Source organism: Gossypium hirsutum, chromosome D09 (genome assembly GCF_007990345.1).
Source record: "Gossypium hirsutum isolate 1008001.06 chromosome D09, Gossypium_hirsutum_v2.1, whole genome shotgun sequence".
NCBI lineage: Eukaryota > Viridiplantae > Streptophyta > Magnoliopsida > Malvales > Malvaceae > Gossypium > Gossypium hirsutum.
Genome location: NC_053445.1, coordinates 34640734 through 34662588, shown reverse-complemented (window position 1 = coordinate 34662588; position 21855 = coordinate 34640734). Strand labels below are relative to the sequence as shown.

At 32.0% G+C, this 21855-nt stretch overlaps 3 protein-coding genes across 3 annotated transcripts; 1 reads left to right on the top strand and 2 right to left on the bottom strand.

Moving 5' to 3' along the window:
- Nucleotides 1-6431: 6431 nt before the first annotated feature.
- LOC121220834 (BTB/POZ domain and ankyrin repeat-containing protein NPR1) lies at nt 6432-9877 on the top strand. Its single transcript, XM_041100433.1, has 4 exons — nt 6432-7401; nt 8295-9048; nt 9237-9431; nt 9522-9877. The coding sequence occupies exons 1-4, from the start codon at nt 6859-6861 to the stop codon at nt 9779-9781; spliced, it is 1752 nt and encodes a 583-aa protein (XP_040956367.1). The 5' UTR covers nt 6432-6858; the 3' UTR covers nt 9782-9877.
- Nucleotides 9878-12844: 2967 nt separating this feature from the next.
- On the bottom strand, nt 12845-15043 carry LOC107891750 (transcription termination factor MTEF18, mitochondrial). The gene has a single exon (XM_016816634.2). It carries the CDS (start codon nt 14739-14741, stop codon nt 12981-12983), a length of 1761 nt encoding a protein of 586 aa, XP_016672123.1. The 5' UTR covers nt 14742-15043; the 3' UTR covers nt 12845-12980.
- A 2468-nt stretch (nt 15044-17511) lies between these two features.
- On the bottom strand, nt 17512-21551 carry LOC107891751 (ras-related protein RABF2b). The gene is made up of 7 exons (XM_016816635.2): nt 21135-21551; nt 20167-20244; nt 19861-20028; nt 19402-19450; nt 18560-18633; nt 18137-18230; nt 17512-17930 (listed from the first exon to the last, which is right to left on the bottom strand). Exons 1-7 carry the CDS (start codon nt 21171-21173, stop codon nt 17827-17829), a joined length of 606 nt encoding a protein of 201 aa, XP_016672124.1. The 5' UTR covers nt 21174-21551; the 3' UTR covers nt 17512-17826.
- Between the last annotated feature and the right edge of the window lie 304 nt (nt 21552-21855).

Genomic DNA, 21855 nt, shown 5'->3' with positions numbered 1-21855 from the left:
GATTCTATCGGGTGTCATATCTGTCACATGACTGTATTGCTTCATAAAAGTTTACACCAAGTCTCTCCATGAACTAACTTTAGCACGACTCAGCTGATTGTACCACTTGGCTACAGACCCGATCAAACTGTCCTGGAAGCAATGGATTAACAGTTGATTATTGTTGACGTATCTTATCATTCTTTGACAGAACATAGTGATGTGAGCTTCAGGACAACTAGTCCCGTTATATTTTTTGAACTCTGGCATTTTAAACTCAGGCAAGAGCACTAAATCAGAGACCAAACTCAGTTCCTTGGCGTCGACTCCATAATGGTGGTCGGTGTTCTCCATGGCTCTAAATTTTTCCTCTAGCCATCTACACCGGTCCTCAAGTTGTTTTGGCAGGTTTATTCTTGTTTTTTCTATTTCTGCCATATCATCGAGATCAGGGACCACAGGATTGGTGGGGTTGTCCCCGGGATTAGAACCTGAGCCCGTTTGAACGTACATTGGTATCGAGGCACCAGCCTGATATTGAGGTCTAATATTGACGGATATTCTTTGCAGGCACACATCTGGTTGTGCCTGGATGCTAACTGGGGTGAAACCCAGAAGATAAGCAGGGTCATCGTGATCATCCCCAGCATCAACTACAGGGCTTTTTCCTTTATCATTCCCTCCAGCCAATAATTGCCTCAATTGGTTCATCATAGCTGTCTGGGATTCTTGCATGTCCTGTTGGATTTTATCTAGTCGTTCCTGCATCTGATCTTGCATCTCTTTCTGTAATTACTCCAATCTTTCTAACCTCTGATCCATTGCTTTTGTTTGGCGACGAGTACCGTAATGATATTTGGCTGGCGGATTCTTGTTGGTTTTCAGGGTAACTGAAATAATTTTACCTAATTAGGGTCCTTTTGTGAAAATCTAATGCATATGATGCAATGTAATGCATATGTATGAAATGAATGCAAAAAGAAAAAGAGGCATTGATTCTGAATTCAATTTCATTAGAATAACTTTTGTAGAAGACAAATTTCTTCACATAAAATGAAGACTTATACGGCCTTGCCCTCATACTCCAGGCGAAGACATCAACCCCTTTCTTCATGTCTAGACGTTAAGATCAAATCTTGTAAACTTTCCATTGGATACCTCTACTAGTTCATCTTTACTTGATCCGAGCTGCGACTCATTGCTCCCTTATCTTCGTGATGCTCTTTGGCTTCTTTAAGAAAGTTCGACGGCTTTCGAATAATCTTTGTCAGCTTGAATCCTCGGGAAACAAAACAAAGTTGTGTAGTCATCCATTAAACTATCATCATTCTCTTATCACATTTTCTTGAACCATATTCGGACAACCGTATTGTCATCCACTTTATCAAGAAACCCATTTTCTTATGACAAGCTCTCTATTTAGCAATTGAACGTGAATCAATACCTCTTTTTTATGATGAAAATACAATGTAATCATAACCAAAATAAAAGAAAACAGGTTAGTACAAAGCAAAAGCAAGCAAGAATAAATAGAACACCTATTCAGGTGACCACTAGGGGTTTAAAGTGGTTCTATCTAGGGTAGGCTTTTAGGTTCACTATATGCGGTTCGGCTCTAAAGCAAAGGTACCCGAACCAGCAGATTCATCAATCCTCACCCATTATAGGCTCATACGGACCGAGTTCAGTTCAGGAGGATACATTTCCCTATGGCTGCACAGAGATGAAAATCTCACGAAGACATAGGTACGGATGTATCCCGGAAGTGATCCACTATCCTGCACGGAGGTGAAAACCTCACGAAGGACTAGCTTCTCAATCCCACTTAAAAGGGTGTGACCAACGGTCATGCAATGTAATGTGCAAAAAATAAAAATAAAATACAGAACATGATGAAAAATATAACTCAAAATAAAGGAAATGCAATGAGAGGATCGTAAATTTAAATCAAATTTTCAACTTTCGACAAAAATATAAGAAATAATCAACACGTGGCTTGACTCTCTTATAATCTTGTCCCCAACGGAGTCGTCAAGCTGTTGACACCATTTTTTTGATAAAACGGGGTCGACTTAGGTTTTGAAAAAACGAAAACGGGAGTCACCACCAATCTTTTTTGATGAGGTGTGTTCGGGTCACCGAAAAGAGGTTGTTTTTAATAAACGATTTAATTTTTATTAAAACAACGATTTTGGTCTACGAAATTCAGAAAAACGGGTTCGGGAGTCGGTTACGCACAAGGAAGGATTAGCACCATCGATACGCCCAAAATTGGTACCTAGTTGATTAATTAATGTCTCAATGTCGAAGATCAAAAACTCGAAAAGAATTTTAAAAAAATACGATCCCTCTTTATTGTGTTATTTTAAAAATACTCGAATAAAAAAATGGGAAATGCTTCCTTATCTCGAAGTAACAAGATGTCACATCTAGTAAGTTACGATACGTCACCTTGTATTTTTGAAAGTAAGCTTGCCTTTTATTTTTATATTTAAACCTCATTTATTTTAATTTTAAAGGGATATTCGGTTATTTAGGTTCAATGCGAGAAAAATCGAAACCCAGTAAGTTAGGGCACGGCTTCTCGAATTTCTAAATATGGAATATTGCCTTTATTATTTTGAAAGTTTAAAAAGATATTTGGTCATTTGGTCGAACGAGAAATCGAAACCCAGCATATTAGGGCACGTTTTCTCGATTTTCCAAATGCGAAATATTGCCTTATTTTAAAAAAATTTCCTTTTGATGCACGGTGGTAACATGTGTGACAAAACAATAACAAATATAACGAGTTAATGATAAATAATACAAACAATCATAAAAAATGGAATAAATAAATATAATAGATGAATCAATCATTTAATAACAAGTAAATAAACGAATAGAATTAAAATATCTTTTTGAAATGATAATAAACACGTAAATAAGTATAAATAATAATAACAATAAAGAGATGAATAAAATTAAAAAAAAGTGAAAAGACATATGTATATTTATGTGGAAAATTTTTAGAAAATAAAAAAAAACGTGTATATATGTATATCATAAAATATATGTCAATATTACATAAAACTATATGTATGCATGTACATATTTTAAAACGATAAAACATAAAAATGTATTTTTTAGGAATTATAAAATATATGTATAAGTTATAAGAACATATATATGCATATATATTTTTTTAAAATTATAAAGTAAAAAAGTTGTCTGTATATACATAGATATATAAAAAAAATGCATATAGATTATAGAATATAAACATGTATAAGTATGTGTATTAATTAAAATGTATGTGTATTATAAAATGTATGCATGTATATGAATATGACAAAATCTGAAGTTAAAAAAATATATATATAAATAAGTAAATAACATTAAATAAAATATTAAATAAAACTGATTTTTAAATATGTATATTTATATAAAAAATAAAAAAAACTTGAAGTTTAAAAGGCCGAGGATCGAATTGAAATCAGACTAATAATTCGGGGCCAAATTCGCAAATAAAAGGTTCAGGGGGCTGAAATGAAGCACGCGGAAAGTGCGAAGGACTGATCGGGCAATATGCCCAAGTCCTGAAGCGCAGCATTTATGCGCGGACTAAATTGGAACATGCAGCAAAATTGCGGGGCCAAATTAAAAAAAAAGAAACAAGCAAAAGGATTAAATTAAAACAAAACAATAATGTGGAGGGACCAATAGCGCAAATTTCCCATTTAAGAGACGCTCGGATCCCATAGGCGGGTCGGGTCGAGCGCGGATCTAAGGGGCCGAAACGGCGTCGTTTTCTATTGCGATTTAAACACCTTTTTTTTTCATTTCCTTCCCCACACACAAGAAAAAAACTGCAGCAGCTCTCTCAATGCCTCCCCATGCCCTCCGACGATCGACCTCCCACCGCCGTTCGTCTGTCCGCCGCACCGCCACCAAAACGACAGCCAACGAAGCGCGACGAAAGGCTTTTAAAGCCTGGTTCTAGGTGGGTTGGGCGGTCGGGCTTTCGCACCCCATAAGGTCCGAGATAGAGGCCCACAGCCCTCTCCCTCCGAATCCGGTCTCGACGACGGAGACCAGCCCTCGGACGGCGGTCATGGGCATCCGGTAAGCCCCCTACTCTTTATTTTCTTTTTGTTTTTTAAAAATAAATGAAGTAAAATAAAAGAAATAAAAACAACAGATCTAAAAAATCACCTTTATTTTTTTGTTTTTTATTTCTCTTTTTTGTTCGTAAAATCCGGGAAGAAAAAGTGTTACAGTGCTCGTATTCGGCTTATATAATCAATTTAAAACCCCTAAATCTATATCTTTGTCGTTTTGCGATTTAGATCCTTGTACTGTTGCGTGTAGTCTTGGTTTTACAGGTGCCAGAGATGTCAGATGCGCGTGGATGGGGGGCTGACGTGCGGCGGCGCGAAGTGCACGCGAGGGAGGCTAGGGGCAGGCATGCGGCGCCTAGGGTTTCTGCTTTTCTTTTTGTTTGGCTGAAATTGTTTTAGATTTTGGGCCATTTGGGCCTTAGGGTTTTGGTTTATGGGCTGGTATTGTAATTTGAGTAGTGGGTTTATTTTTGTTTTGGGTCTTATTTGTTTATTTTTGGGCTTTTAGCCCGGGCAAAAATTGGGCTACTACAATCATCACATTTTATAAATTATTATAAAAATTTTGTATTTAAAAAATTTATTTAGATTATATTTTCCTCTCCAAAAAGTGATATTATCATGACGGGTTCACTATGCATATGACATGTGCCACGCTTTAAATTTTTTTTAAAATAATAATATTATAAAATGTACATGTGTTATATGTATAAACGAGATTAAGTTTTGGAGAGAAAAAAATTAGTATAATTTTTTCTAAATAATTTAAAAACCACCATATTTTTTTTATTTTTTAAAATACAATATTTATATAAAGTTTTTACGTGGAATTTTAAAAAAAATAGGACTAAAAAATATTTTATAAAAAAATTATGATTTAGATTATGTAGAGAGAATTGTAGACTTTCTCTCTTCAAAAAGTGATCCCACCATGTCAGATGGCGTGTTGGTTATGTAAGTGATATTAATCTACTTGACATATCAATTTTATCAAAAATTGACATTCTAACCTAATTTTTTTTTCTAAAAAATGTATAAAGAGTAATTAATTCAATTAAAAAATATATAAATAACATAGATGATAAATATATAATTAATTTTGTTTTAAATTATTTTAAATGACTTTTTTTCCTTCTAATATAATAAGAAAAAAGAAAAGAAGAAAAATTGATGACAGTTGATAATTGACAACAGCGTCTATCCCCTCATGGAGATGACGTCATGGATGACGTCAGTGGGACTCAGCTCCAATTGACCACGTCATCTTCTAAGTCATCCACACCACTTCATCGCTCTTTCGAAAGCGAAATATTGAAATTTCCGCGTAATTATTATTTCTAGTTATTTTCGAAAATCGCAATTATTTTTATTTACTACAATAGGATTAATTTCATCATGTGTCCCTAAACTATCATATAGATTATAAATGGATCCTTAAACTTTAAAACATTCTAACTAAATCCTGAAAGTATCAATATTATATTAATCAGGTCTTTTCTTCAGTCTAGCCGTCAATTTACATATTAAATGCCGATTTAGAATGTACATGAATATTTTTAACACGTGAATTAAATTGTGAACACGTGTTTACTTATTGCATAAATAACTTGAATCTAACATATCAAAAAAAAGTATCAATAAAATTTAGGAGGACTACTTTTTTAAAAAGAAATAATAGATCTAAATTGTTTATGCAGTAGGTACAAATATGTTTATAATTTGATCCATATCTTTTAAATATATTTGTTGTATTTGAGTTAGCATTTAACGCTCAAGCTATACAGGTACTTTGAGGACTTAATTAGAATATTTTGAAATTCAAAGATTATTTTAAAATTAGATCATAATTTGAAACTATTTGACGCAATGATCTTTGGGTCAAATTCTGTTATTAATTTTTGTAATATGTGTACTTTAATTTAATTACTTTTAATCATATACTTTTCGAATTTTGCAATTTCTATCGTGACTCAAATATGTAGCAGTTAAATCCATTTAGTTAAATTTTGCTATTAATCTTATCGTAAAGTTATTAATTTAGTTCATACTCTCAAATCTGATTATTCTTAGCTTTTATACCTTTTAAAATTTGAAATTTTAGTCCTAACAAAAATGTCCCTCGTTAAATTCATTAATGGTTTTTTTGTGAGAAATGTGTAAACGTAACAAGTTGACATTAATTATGTAATAATTTATTTTTCTATGTAAGGTTTTGAAAATAAATAAAGAAATTTTAAAAATCGAAACGAATAGGACTTAAAATACATAAACTAAATACACAGGGACTAATAGAAAAATTTAACCAAAACCTTATTCTTTTCCTCCTCCATTGACTCCCTCCCTTTTCCCCTCAAGTCTTCTCCCTCCATGTTCTCTTAACATTTACCACAAAAAAAGCAACCAAAATTAAAAAAAAAAAAATCAAATTCTATCTTTGATCTCTGCCAAGTTCCTCTTTTTCTTGCAATTTATAAAGTAAATTCTCTAAATAATTACTGGGTTTTTTTTTCCAGGATCTGATTCGTAATCTTTCTTTAAAATCCTTGTCTTTTTTCTAAAAACTAAAAATTATTTTTCCTTTTTTTTTTCCTTATCATGTTGATCAAAAGGTCCTGGAAATTCAAGCTAGTTCATCTTTTAATCCCTTAGTATAATCATTTTCAATCATGTGATTCCTTACAAAATAGTAATACCAACAAAAAATCCAATCTGGGTTCTTCAAATTTTCATATAAAGATCAATAGTATTTTATTTTATTTACTTTTGTTTTTATCTTTAAATGGCTAATTTATCTGAACCATCATCATCTTTAAGCTTCAGTTCATCATCTCATCTCTCAAATGGTTCAATCACTCATGAAACCAGTGCTGCTGCTGCTACCCTCGAGGTTATAAGCTTGACCAAGCTTAGTTCCAGCTTAGAACACCTCGTTTCCGACAATTCACCGCCGTTTAGCGACGCCGACGTAGTGGTTGAAGGTGTTTCGGTAGGTGTTCATAGATGCATATTAGCTGTTCGAAGTAAGTTCTTTAAGGAGCTTTTTGACAAAAAGAACAATAATAATGGGTGTGTTGAAAAAGAAGGGAAACCCAGTTATAACATGAATGAGTTCTTGCCTTATGGTAAGATTGGGCTTGAAGCTTTTCAAGTTTTCTTGAGCTATTTATATACTGGGAAGCTTAAAGCTTCTCCCATGGAGGTTTCCACTTGTGTTGATACACACTGTGCACATGATGCTTGTCGACCCGCCATCGATTTTGCTGTGGAATTGATGTATGCTTCTTCTATATTTCAAATACCTGAGATGGTTTCACTTTTTCAGGTCAGTAAAGGGGGGGTTTTCTAGTTCATTTTTAGTAAATTTGTGTATAATTGCAGTAAATATATGTTTAGATGCGTGAATTTTTTTGGTATGTTGAATGCTTTAACAGATTATTGCCTGTGGGTTCTTAATAGAAAGGGTTAAATTACTTGAGGAGTCCTTATACTATAGGTTGGAAAGCTAATTAGTCCCTCTAATTTAGCCCATTTACTTTAAATGATGACTTATCATGTTTTAAAGTATTGAAATTTAGCACTTTTAAAGTGTTAGTTGCACTAGATGTCTTAAACTACAACTCAGGCCCTCAATTGGTCCTGAACTTTAAATGTTGAAATTGAGTCCTTGAAGTATCAATATCGTATCCACTAGCTACTTTCGTAAGCCTCGTCACTAACTTGGGTGTTAGATGTTAGTTTAAATATGTTATGGAGTATATTTAAAGCACATGAGTGAACAACTTAGATTCAATGTGTTAGAAGAAAGAAAAACTTTTTAAAATTGTAGTCATCATCTTTTTTATCCAAGTTACGCATGCGTGTTTACAATTTGCTTCATGTAGTTTAAAATACTCCTCAAATCCAAACCGGCAATTAAGGTGTAAACCAATGGTTAGGCCGATGGAAGGACCTGATCAATATAATACTGACTCTTTGAGACTTGATTAGAAAGTTTTGGAGTCTAGAGACCAATTTAGAATTTGAGTTGTAGTTTAGAGACTGTTGCTGCAATTAACCCTTTCTAAATGCACATTGTGAGGATGTTTAACCTAATAGGAAGCTATTAAGTTCATATAGTAACTGAAATGGAGAATCATGGATGAATTTTGGCAAACTTTTAGCTTGATTAGGCCAAATGAATGTATATTGATATTCTATCTGTGTATATATTTGCAGCGACGGCTTCTTAATTTCGTGGATAAGGCTCTCGTAGAAGACATTATTCCGATCCTTGTGGTTGCTTTCCATTGTCAATGCAGTCAGCTTGTTTCTCAATGTGTTGATAGAGTGACAAGGTCGGATCTTGATAGCATCTCCATCGAGAAAGAGCTTCCTTATGAAGTTGCGGAGAGCATTCGGTTACTTCGCTGCAAGCCTCCCACTGAAGCTGAAGATGGTGAGGCAGTGGTTGTTCCTTTGAGAGAGAAACAAATCCGGAGAATACAAAAAGCTTTAGACTCCGACGATGTTGAGCTTGTTAAACTGCTTTTAACCGAGTCCGATGTAACTTTGGATGATGCCACTGCCCTCCATTACGCCGCAGCGTATTGTGATCCCAAGGTTGTTTCTGAGATTCTTGCCCTACGTCTGGCTGATGTCAATCGACGAAACTCTCGTGGTTATACGGTTCTTCACATAGCTGCAATGCGTAAAGAACCGTCGGTGATAATGTCACTTTTAGCAAAAGGGGCATCTGCTTCGGAGTTGACGTTGGATGGACGAAGTGCTTTTAACATCTGCCAGAGATTGACGAGACCGAAGGATTATCACGCGAAAACGGAGCAAGGGAAGGAAACAAATAAAGATCGGATATGCATCGATGTTTTGGAGAGAGAAATGAGGAGAAATCCTATGGCCGGAGATGTTTCAGTTACTTCCCATACAATGGCTGATGATATGCACATGCGACTTCTATACCTAGAGAACCGAGGTATTACTCTACGTCGGGATCTCCCGAGGCTCTTTATCTCCGCTATTGTGCATGCTCCCTTGATAAATTGGTCTAAGATATAGTTTTTGCTCGTTTGAAATCATCGGCTTACACATCAAGAATTCATTTGATTCGTTACGAGTCCATATTCTTAGAAGGTTAGCTCTAAGTATTGTCATCTATTGCAGTGGCATTTGCAAGGTTACTTTTCCCAAGTGAAGCGAAACTTGCCATGGACATCGCACATGCGGAGAGAACCTCCGAGTTTTCTGGTCTCTCATCAAAAGGTTCAAACGGGAACTTAAGTCAAGTTGACTTGAACGAGACGCCTGTAATGCAGAAGAAACGACTTCTTGCGAGGATGGAAGCCCTTATGAAAACAGGTGATCAAAATACCCTTATATGTGGATCTTCCATTTCCATGTTCGGTTTAAATCATGTGATTCTTAATCAATGTGCTTGTTTTTCCACAGTTGAAATGGGTCGGCGTTATTTCCCGCATTGCTCGGAAGTGCTAGATAAGTTCATGGAAGACGACCTTCCCGATTTGTTTTACCTCGAGCGGGGCAGCCTCGAGGAGCAAAAGTTAAAGAGATCGCGTTTCAGGGAGCTGAAGGACGATGTGCAGAAAGCATTTAATAAAGACAAAGCCGAGTTTAACCGCAACGGCTTAACTTCATCATCGTCGTCTTCTTTAAAAGATGGCGGTAGGTATAAGCTCCAAAAATTATGAACAAATCTGGGTTTTGTTTTATTTTATTCTGTGAAATTAATGTTTTTAATTGCTTAACAAACCATTAAAATGTCTATAGAGATGTTTTTTTTTTAATGTATTTTTGTAGGCTTTGCTTGATAGAGTGAAAGGAAAATTATAAGGATGAAAACTTGAAAGGTAAAAAACTAAAAGGATGAAAAACATAATTTTTCCTATGCTTGGTAGGAAAGATAAAAAGCTGGAAAGATGGAAAAATATATAATTTTGAAATAATATATATATTTCTCAATTCTCTCTTTTAACCAAGCGTAGTCCAATTTTCTTTTATTTTCACTTTTTCTTTCCATCTTTTTATTTTTTTATATTTTCATCCAATCAAGCTCATCTTTGGTCATGGTATTAATATCACACGTATTTATTTAAATTTAATATGAGTACTAAATTTTATTTAAATTTATCCATATTAATTGAAACTCTTTTAATTTTATTAATTTTTATTAACTTTATTATTATTATTTTAAATTTGATAATTAGTTTCGTTTTGGCATTTATAATTTTTCCCTATATCTGTTTTGGTTCCTAGACTTTGATTTTATAAAGATTTTATTATGTGATTAGTGTTTTTAGAATAGGCTTGGATTAGAAGGATTGAGAACTGCTCGATATAACATACCAGAATTGAATCGATTGATTGAAAACTGTTTGAAATTGGTAAAAATCGAAAATTGAGACAAAAATCAACAATTGAATAGATTGAACCGACTAAGTAAATTTTTTATTTTTTAAGTTTGGAGACAAAATGAACTAAATTATCAAGTTCAAATGCCAAAATAGACTAAAAAGCCTGTACTAAGTTCAACGATAAAAAATAACTTTTTTTAGTTTTTGATGGAATCTGAAGGCTTTTATTTAATATCAAATTTAGTAATTTTATTTATTAAAATTTAAATATATACAATATATTTTTAAATATTTACATTATATTGTATATATAATTTTCCTCATATAAATTTAATATAGATTTAGGCAATGTTGGATCTAACTTTTTGATCAAAATCTTCTCAAATATCGGACAAATTTTCAAGTTTGAATGGATAACTCGACCTTTAAATAAGTCTAAAGGCATCAAGCACTTTTTTATTTTATTATTTATGATAGATCACCAAAGTAATATTCATGACCGAAAATATCTTCGAGGATCATATCATTCTGAAACAACATCAACGGCTAAAAACGATGTCCTACAATTTTCTGCGTAAACGAATCAATCTAAACTCATGTTGTTAGATGCTTGGGATTTTCATGTATTTGAATGATCCTAATTCGCTCGTATCCCATTACTTATGTCCATATATAGTTTCATCAAAAATGTTAAACACGTCATAGAAGGATCCATTTACATTAGTGTAAAACTTAAGGTTAGTTTGGCAATGTTAAACTTAAGGCTAGTTTAGTTTAAAATTTGAGTGTTTAGCATTGCTGTCAAAAAGTATTTTTTAAAAATAAAATGTCCATTTTAGACATGTTATTATCAAGTAACAAATATGCATTTAAATAATACTTAAATAAGTTAATATTATTATATTTTAGTAAGAATATAAAAAATTATTATAACTTGTTAATATTTTAATATATGAAATATAAATTTTAAATATTAATTATTTATAAAATTTAATTAGAATATAAACTATATTTTAAATATTTAAATATAACCATTAAATATTTGTAATTAGTATTTTAAAAAATATTTTTTTATATTTATTTAATAATTTTAACACATTTGTAATTAAACACCAAGAAAAAAAAGGAAAATATTATGTTATTAGAGGGGTGAAAAAATAATTAATCACCAAAAGTGATTTTGAAAGAGGAAAAGCTAAAATTTTTAGCTTTTCATTTTTCAAAAATGCTTTTGAAAAGCACCCTGAAAAATTAAAAATTTCAACAAAAAACAATTTGTTTTGCACAGTTTTTTTTTTAAAAGTGCTTTTGGAGTCAGAAGTGTTTTTTTTAAGCAATGAAGAACAAGCTTTAGTAGTGTTACACCTTTTCGTAATTTTTTACACAACTAATATTTTAACAATTCTAAGGTTATATTTCATGCCTCATTTAAGTAAATCATGCATTCCAAGTCTAGCATAAATTAAAAATTTATAACTACTAAATTTATATAAAAAAATTCACCCATTAAATATATAATAATATCATATCAATACAAAAATTTACATGTATGATAAGTACAAATTATTAATAAATTTACATATATGATAGGTTACGGAAGAGTGTAAAACTACTAAAGTTTTATATCAATGTAAGTGAATCACTTTCCTCACAATTAGAGGTATCCATGGGCTGGGCGGCCCGACCCAACTCGCCCGAAATATGAGAGGATTCGGATAAAAATATTAGCCCGAAATATGAGTTTGGGCAAAAAATGAGGCCCCTTTATAAAATGGGCTGAGCCTCGAACAAATTTTTTTTGGCCCGACCCAGCCCGGCCCGACCCGAAAATATATTAAATATATATTATTTTTAAAATATACTAGTTTTAGTTTTATTTTAAGTTTTAAGTTACAAAATGTTAGATTTTTTTACAACAATTAATACAATTAACAATTAATAATTTTACTAACAAAATGTTAGTAACAATTAATAATTAATAATTTGATATAATTTGATAATTTTAGTAACAATTAATACAATTAACAATTAATAATTTTACTAGCAAAATGTTAAAATTTACAAAATGTTGACTGGTACAAAAAAAAATATAATTTGATACAATTTTAATAAAAATATAATTTTAATTTTAATTAAAAATGGGCCGGGCTCGAGGTTCTATATTTTTCCCTGGGTCGGGCCTAGACAAATCTCAGACCCATATTTCGGCCCAGGCACGCCCTAGGAAGCGGGGAATTTTTAGGCCCGACCCAACCCGGCCCAGCCCATGGACACCTCTACTCGCAATATCTTAAACCCTAACCTGCTCAAGCTCGAAATGACTTGAAAACCTTGAAAAGTGATTAAATATAGCAATAAAAGGAAGAAGTCACAAAATTTCCAACATTTGAACCATTAGACTTATTGTGAAAATTAAATAAATTAAGTTTAAAATCAAGAATTAAAACAAAAACTCAATGAATCCTCTTATTAGAACACAACATATATATGTATGTGTGTATATATATTATATACACTATAATGAGAAGAAATTAACTTACGCTGTATTCAATGAATTCTTTAGACTATCCCATTTGGCTGGACCTTCAGGATGGACTAATACGAAATACTTGACAAATCGAGCATCCGAACACGCGAGTATGGTGCTCAATGACAACATCGACTTGGCGGCTCCTCTCTCCCTTAGCCAAGCATACATCGAAAACCTTTGATTAATTCTTTCCATGTCGTAACATAAATATGCAGGGAATGCCACAACGGATTCGAGCGGGTACCCTAACCAGTTTGTTAAGCAATCGATTTTCTTCTCGAGCAAGTCCTTCGACTGGTTAAGCACCATCGGAGCCTGTTTGATTAGGTTCTTGACAACGTTGCTGTCCAAACCTGCATTTACCAAACAATCGGATCTCTCCTGAAGTTGATCCCCTCTGCCTCGGAACTGCTTCAATGCTTTCAACATCTCGTCTGAGTTTTCCAAATAGCCTAATCTCGATAAGAAAGCAGTTTTCTCAAGGAATGTACTTGGATCTTTCGAAGCTACCCGGATACTGCTTTGAATCTTCGATTTTGAAGCCACATCAAACCATTTCAACGGATCCTCCTTTATAATTTGGCATAATTCATCTCTCTTAATGTTTAACTCTCTACAAACCGTTTTAGGTCCTTTCAAAGAATACGAACCCATTAGTTCCATGCGTGTAGATACAATGTGCACAATATCTTCGGTTTGCATCACAATATCAAACAAGAAATCCAATGCCTTACAAAAGTTTTTGGTGCACTTAACCGACAAGATATGCGGATTCTGCATAAACAAGGAATAAACCTCGTTCATCTTGAGACCTAATTTGAGTAACCGGCCAAATAGTACATAAACCTTCTTCCCAGAACCTTGAAACAACAATGCCGGATTTGTTTTAAGCAAATTATGTAACTGCTCATCAGTATAACCCACTCTATCGAGAAAATCAAGTGTGTCGAGCATTCTACCCCAATCATATATGCCCTTACCTGATACAAACCCTCCAATCTCATCCTTCTTCATTCCTAATTCTTTAAACCACTCGAGAACCGCAGCAAATTCCGCATCAACACCACCGACCAAAAGAGATGGGCAACAACTAACAAGCTTTATAACTATTGCTTTGCTGAGACCCAAATTCTCGTAAGCCTTAAGTTTCGAAGCCAATATCCCGTAATCATATTCGAAGATCTCCCTAGACTCCTTGTACATCTTTCCCATCTTAATACGAGGAATCCCATAATCCCGTAAGACACGAAAATTCTCGAGCATGACACTATCATCAGTTAAAAACATCAATCTCTGCGGAATGAGAGACGTTATCTCCGCAGGGCTCAACCCAAGACTCTCGAGGAACGGTTCAAACTCGTTAATAGGATTGTATCTAAGGAATTTAGACAAAGATTTCACCACATCTTCCTCAGGATCAAACTTGGACAACAATTTTTCAAAAAAATGAGGCGAGTTCTTGCTTATATGTTCAGCATCCATGAAACTAAAGCCCCTAGTGGAATGCAAGTATTCGAATAAAACATCTCGAGCCCCGGTTTTAGCCGTTCGCGAGATCTGAATCGCTAAACCCGAACTCGATGATTGTACGGACTCACAGAGAAGTCTAGAACTCCTAAAAGATCTAGCATTCAATGAAACAGAACATGGGTTTTGAACAACATCGGATTTATCATAGACAACATGAGAGAAAACAACAAACTTGTCCAAATTAGCAATCATTTTAGACAACTTAGAGACTTTTCTCCTGATTCTGCATATAAACATCGCAGCATGAACCCTAAACAAAATTTAGCAAAAAAGCTAAACTGAAATTGGTTTTCTGAGAGGAAAAAGGGAAAATATTGGCGGGTTTTATCATTTTTTTGCCCAAAAAAAAGATGGGGGATTTTGCAGAATATTGGCAAAAAGAAGTTAATTGGGGTTACTTACCTGATAAAGAGGTTTATCCCCAAACAAGATTCTTTAGGTTAAAATGAAGAACAACGGAGAAAAATTGGGGATAATGATGAATATCAGAGAGGAGTTTTAATGGAATTTTGAGCCCTGTTTTTTGCCCTTTTAATAAAACCCTACGTTAGGGTTTAACTCCGTTAAAATTTTAATTTACTTTTCATATTTTCATATGTTTATTTAGGCTTAATCTTTTATGTAGTCCCTGAACTATACTATTTTGCTCATTTAGATCCTTAAAACCTTTTTTCATTTGAATTTTTTTTTAAAAAGAAACTATATAGCATGGGAAACTATTTTGTGAAAATTTATATAATTAGTAGTAATTTAAAACTATTATAAAGTAATATAGAAAAGTAATATGAATATAAAATTAATAAAAAATAAATAAAATATAATAATATCATTATCAAGATAGGAAAATTCAGAAATATGTAGAGTGTGTTTGATTTTAGAAAAGAAAAAAAAAGGGTCAGTTTTGTGTTATTTTTTTTAGAAAATGAAAAATATTAAAAAAATAAATATGTTTGATTGAAAAATTAAAGATGACTTTGTGAAAATAAAATAAAAAAATCATTATTTTCACTAAAAATATTTTTACAAAACTAGAAAAATTGATAATGAATTAATATTAATTCAAGTTTAAATAAAAGTAAAAATCTCCTCACTCTCTTTTTTAACCATTTTTTAATACCGAATTTTTATGATTATATTATGAGAAAATAGGTTTGTTTTTTGTATTTTTATTTTCGGAAGTGTCAAAATATGTTGTTAGTGTCTATACTTTGACAAAGTTTAAGATTTAGTCCTTATGTTTTAAAAATTATTTTTTTTTGGATTAAAAGTCTTAGTTCAATCATAATAATTTATTTTGTTACTATTTTCTATCAAAATTTATCAATTTAACATTTTTATTTTACATCAATAATATGCAATAACGTATGAAGATAACTTAATTAACATTTTAATTTGACAAAATTAACAGAAAATATTAACAATAATATTTTTAAATAGAATGAATAATAGGATTTAATTTTTAATTAAATATCAAATTTTGCTCAAGTACATAGATTGACTACGTACTTTAACCTTTGAAAAAAGATTTTTTAATTTTAAAAATAGAAAATATTTTTTGAAGATTAAAAATATAAAATATTTTCTTAAACCAATTAGAGCCCTAATCCTCAATTTTTTTCTTAGTAATTTGGATACCTAAATCATTATTTATGTGATATTAATTGAATTAGAATTTTTAGAACTTTTTATTTTTTATTCTTTATATATATATTTTTGTTAAGTTTAATAATCAAAATTAATATAAAAATCTTCATATTTTTTAATAGTAAAATAAACTATCAGTTTAATGTGATTCGAGCTTAAATAAAAAAATTAAAATATAATTTCAAAAATATATGTCTAATAATTAAAATTAAAATTATGAACTAAATATATAAATATATACAATTTTATATAAAAATAAATTTGAATATAGCTCACGTTATTGAATTTAAACCTATGATATTTATGAAAAAAAATGTTAATTGAGTTTATCTATGGTCACTTAAAAAACTTCAACGGTTCATTTAAATGATGAATCTTACAAAAAATTATTATTATTTTGCTTGTTTTTTCAACATATAACATACATATATCTATTTGTTAGTAAAAGTACCTCGAAGTAGGGGTGTTCATTCGGTTAACCAACCCGAAATAACATTAACCGAATTAACCGACCTTTCAAAATTTTTAACCGTTAACCGAACTGAAATTTTTTCGGTTAATTCGGTCGGTTAACCGAATTAACCAAAAATTATATGTTTTTTATTTTTGGTTAAAAATGAACCGAATTAACCGACTTTAGTTTTTGTTTTAGAATTTTATTTTTATTTATTAAATTATTTGTAATTTTTATGATTGGTTGGGTTGGGTTGAATACTTGGGTTTGGATTGGGTTTAGGTGAATAGTGGCCTATTTATATATTATAATTTTATTTATTAATTTTTCGGTTAAACTGAAAAAATTCGGTTAACCGATTGGTTTCGAACCGAATTAACCGTTAACCAAAAAATTAAAAAATAATTAACCGACCCCCGACCGAAAAAATTCGGTTAATCGACCGATTAACCGAATTCGGTCGGTTAACCGAATTTTTTTGGTTTTAACCAAATTTTGCACACCCCTACCTCAAAGGCATTTACATTAAAATCAGATTGTAGATTGCTCTATTTATAAAAAAAAATTACACAAATTAATTCTTATATGTTATATCAAAGATTAAATCGGTCCTATTTATACAATTAAAAACTAAGTGTATGACAAGAATAACCAGATAGTACCATATGACAGTTATATATACCTCATGCCAAGTTTTTAACGGTCATTAATTTTCTCTGTAATCTAACTACAAAGACTGGTTTAATCATTTTTTTGAGTAAGATGGTACTTTTACCCCGTTTTCTCATTTTAAAATTACAAGAATCAAAATGCATTTTGTACTATAATACAAGGACTTGTACAGTATTTTTACCATAAATTAAGATGGAACAAATGAGTTATAAATGAGCAACCAAAACTGGTTATAGAAAGAGGAAAAATGGCATTTCTTATTTGAATATGTAAGTCAGGAATATATGGAACTTGCAAGTAAAACCCGCTCTCCAACCCCAAAAACCTCTAAAGCATGTACAATTCCGAAATGAATCGGTACATAAATGAGAAACTACAATTTATAAGCACTACTATTTCATCTTCTCTAAAATACTTGTGTCCGCCATATATTTAAACTTAGTATGAAGTACAAGCCTTTAATATATGGAAGAAAACAAAAGTTTTAAAAATTGAACATACCCTTGTTGAACGCATATTCATATATGATACTCGATCTTGACTTTGGGTCGCCTAATACGAGCAACAAGATGCCCTTGCTGTTTGCTCTGCAGATCTATCCATGAGAACCATTCCGGCGGGATTTTGTGACGGCTGCACTCGAGGTATCCTTTTCGCTGTACGAAAATGAAAAAAAAAATGGGTCAATTCTCTGACTTGTATAGCAAATACCTCGTGTCGGATACATTTTCAAATATGGATATTGAGAGATGATCCCTCCGAAAACCTTCCAATATATGAAAAAACCGTTTTTTGTTATTGAACATTTCGGTATTGGACACTCGCACCCGAGTCTAAGTAACATAAATGAGAAATGAATCACCTATTTCGTAGAAAATGTTGTTGACATTGGACGAAGTCTTGGCGGAAGTTTCCACGAAGAAAAGGCCGTTCTCTTGAGCATAAGTTTTTGCTTCCTGAAAGAACAAAGAGAATAAGAAGTCCAATTGGACATTCGCATGCTTGAAACAAAACGAACCACAGAACTATATGATCCTTTTCCATATCCTATGTAGATAACGAGTTGTTTTGAAGTGTCAAAACAGTCGAAAACTAGACTACATCTAGTCGAAAAATTGAAATGTCTGATGCATTTTTCAATATGGATACGAAAGATATGGTCCTCCTCTAATGACGCTCTGAATACTTGAAAAATGTTTCTAAGAACAAGTTGAATGTACCCCGTATCAAAGACTTATTTATATTAAACACACACTCGAATCCGAGTAACAGAATGATAACTCACCTCCGTTTCCACATTCTTTGCATCCAGTAAATCAGCTTTGTTCCCAGCAAGTGCCATTACCATATCAGAATTGCCTTCACATTGAAAAGAAAAAGAGTAAATAAAACATATAAAAATTTAGGTAACAAGACTTCTTTGGTCCTTCTTAATTTCGATATTAAGTAAATCGGCCTCTTTAAAAAAGAAATTGGAGCAAATTAACTGCTGTCAATTTTAAAAGTGAGCAATAAAGAACAATTAATCATAACGTTAATGTTTTTCCATCAATTGTACATGTATTTTATTGATATGATAACAAATTTAACCCTCAAAGTTTACACCTTTTGTCAATTTATTTTTAATTTAATAAATTTAGCCTGCAACATTTACACATTCTGTCAGCTTGATCCTGATTTAACAAATTTAACCTGCAAAATTTACACATCTGTCAACATTTACACAAGATATGTAAACATTGAAGGTTAAATTTGTTATTATACAAATCAAAATTAGGTACTATTGATAGAAAAAATTAACGTCATAATTAATTGTCCTTATTTGCTCACTTTTAAAATTGATAGGGATTAAATAGCCCAAAATTTTTAGAGGGACCGATTTGCTCAATTTCAAAATTGATAGGGACGGGAAATGTGTTTTCACCAATAATTTATATTGCTTCAATTCTTCGTCTTTTTTGAAGAATCTGTGTTAAACACTCGTATTAGACACATTCCTAAACATGGATATGAGAATACAGTCCTTCAAATACATGACTTCAAAAAAAAAAGAACTCATGTTTAACATATATTCATATCTCACACTCACGTTTTTCTAAAAACCGTAAAAAAAAAATAAGGGTCTACCTTGTGCTTGAAGTTCTTCAATCCATCTTTTAGCTCTCTCAAATGATGCCTACAAAATAAGAACATATTGTTATAAACTTCAAACTAGAACAAAATTTCACTCTCGAATTTTAAATCTTTATGAATAAATTGAGCTTTTCATGTGGTGGCATTTTTTCGTATTTTTTAAAATATTCATATTCGACATACATACCTGGATACAAGGATATACTCCTAAAAAGACGTATACTCATATCTAACACTCACACAAAAACCCGAGCAAGATGGCAAGAAAGTTGCAGGAATGTTTAGGGAATCCCAAAGCTTTAATGCTTTATTTCCCAGTTTCACATTTTGAACTTTTGTTTCTGTTGAAATGACCTAATCTGACACTCATGTCCGATACATAAGTCTAGCAAATGGAAAACCTTACTAAAAATATTTAAACATATTCAAATCCGACACTCATAATGAACTTACGAGATTTGTTATATCGTAAACGATAATTGCAGCCGCAGCTCCTCTGTAATACATTGGTGCCAAGCTATGGTACCGCTCTTGACCGGCCGTATCCCAAATCTCGAACTTTACAGTTGCATCATCCACCGCCAACGTCTGGGAGAAAAATGCAGCACCAATAGTTGATTCCTACATCATAAGATAAATGTCAAGCTATATATATTACTAACTAGTTGGCCTCTAAATGTATATACGTATGTACAGACACATACATACGTATGTAGGCACATATAAAAATTACTAACAAAAATACTTAACATCACCAACCTGAAATTCGACAAATTGGCCCCTAACGAAGCGCAACACAAGACTAGATTTTCCAGTTCCAACATCCCCAAGTAGAACCTGAGGAACACAAAACATTTTCAACAATTTATGTTAACTCTGTTTTTTTTAGATACTCATGCTTGATACAGACACATTCTCAAACATGATTTGAGAAAATAACCCTTCAAGGACCCTCCATATATACAGAAATGGGTTGAAAACTACTTGTATTGAACACATACCCAATTATCCATATGGCAACATCCATACCAGACTCCGAGTAACATAGATGACAACTATAATGCATGCTATGAAAACAGAAAATATTGCTTTCATTCTTTTCCTAAAACATCTCTAACATAGAACTTAAAAGGGGAAAAACAATGGTGCTTATATATTTAAATTTGGTATTGGCGCTCCCACTCTATGGACTCCTCGCAGGTTTTGGTGAAGTCAGAAGACAACCAAACATAGACACCCCGAGCCTCGTATCGGACCTATTGAGGGGTTTATCGACCTTCCACGGAAATCCCCTCAACCAGTTTGATTTTATTTTAAAGATCTGTAAATAAATTTTACTTGATTTTAATTTTAGTAATTTTAAGCAGAACACTTATTTATTAGCCTCTAATTTGACCATGTTCTTAATGATCATTTATTATAATAACACAGTAAACACGCCTCATCACCACAAAATAAACATAATATTAAAAAAATAACAAATTAAATCAGCAATAAAATATAAAAGGGGAAAAAAACGAGGATCAAAGCAAAACCTACAAAGATTTTTAAAAATATAAAATGCAAGAACATGCAAATCTATATAAAAATTTCACATAAAAAACATGCAATGACGCATAATTTACAAAGACCCAGATCGTAACTCCGCATTTGAACGACTCCCAAAGCACAAAATTCTACTGATAATGACAATAACAATTTTTAAGGAGGGTTTAGAGGAAACTGACTATTTTAGCATTGATGGTCTTGTTTTCAGTGGTGGCCATGAGGTCGTTCGATGATGATGATGATCAGATTTTTAAGCTCCAAAAATAATAACAGATCAAGAAATATACGTAGGAACGTTTTAGGGAAAAAAAATGAAGAAAAATTGGGAGTTGTGGGATTGTTGAGAAGGTTGATGAAGAAGAATAAAATCAATGTAAAGGGAAATTTTAATTTTTATATTTATCTTTATTTTCCTCACTCAACCATCCAACAAAATCAAAACCAAACGCTCTTACGAATGATTCTCTAACCAAAAATAAAAAATCACGAAAGAAATCGATTATATTTTGAATTTTTATTTTCTTGGATTTTCATTATAACTTTTGTGTTTGTTATTTGTTGTATAGGATTTTGAGCAGCTTAGGAAACTGATTCCATAGTTGAATCGATCCACAGTTGGATTATCGGTTTAAATAATTTAAAAATTAAATCAGCTCTTGATTATCAATTTTTTTTATCGCTTTCGAGCGATTTACTCAAAAGACTATTCAATTTTTTTTTTATCTGAATCGGTTTAGTCCGAGTTGAAAGCAATTTGATGTCTACTCGTACAGCTATTGTTTATGTAAAAAGTATATTCATAAAAAGTTATATAAAAATATATGGAGTTTTCACTGAAATAACAATCTCAAAATTTTGAAAATTTTAATGTTTTATGTGTTTTTCTATCTTTGTACCCAA

Excerpts from the sequence above, each read along its gene's own strand:
- LOC107891751 (XM_016816635.2), bottom strand. The coding sequence starts at position 21,173 with ATGGCCACCACTGAAAACAAGACCATCAATGCTAAAATA. Across the intron at positions 20,245-21,134 it reads AGACCATCAATGCTAAAATA|GTTCTACTTGGGGATGTTGG; the intron begins GTCAGTTTCCTC and ends TGTGTTCCTCAG. Across the intron at positions 18,231-18,559 it reads CAAAGAATGTGGAAACGGAG|GAAGCAAAAACTTATGCTCA; the intron begins GTGAGTTATCAT and ends TTGTTCTTTCAG.
- LOC107891750 (XM_016816634.2), bottom strand. The coding sequence starts at position 14,741 with ATGTTTATATGCAGAATCAGGAGAAAAGTCTCTAAGTTGTCTAAAATG.
- LOC121220834 (XM_041100433.1), top strand. The coding sequence starts at position 6,859 with ATGGCTAATTTATCTGAACCATCATCATCTTTAAGCTTCAGTTCATCA. Across the intron at positions 7,402-8,294 it reads AGATGGTTTCACTTTTTCAG|CGACGGCTTCTTAATTTCGT; the intron begins GTCAGTAAAGGG and ends ATATATTTGCAG. Across the intron at positions 9,049-9,236 it reads TCTATACCTAGAGAACCGAG|TGGCATTTGCAAGGTTACTT; the intron begins GTATTACTCTAC and ends CATCTATTGCAG.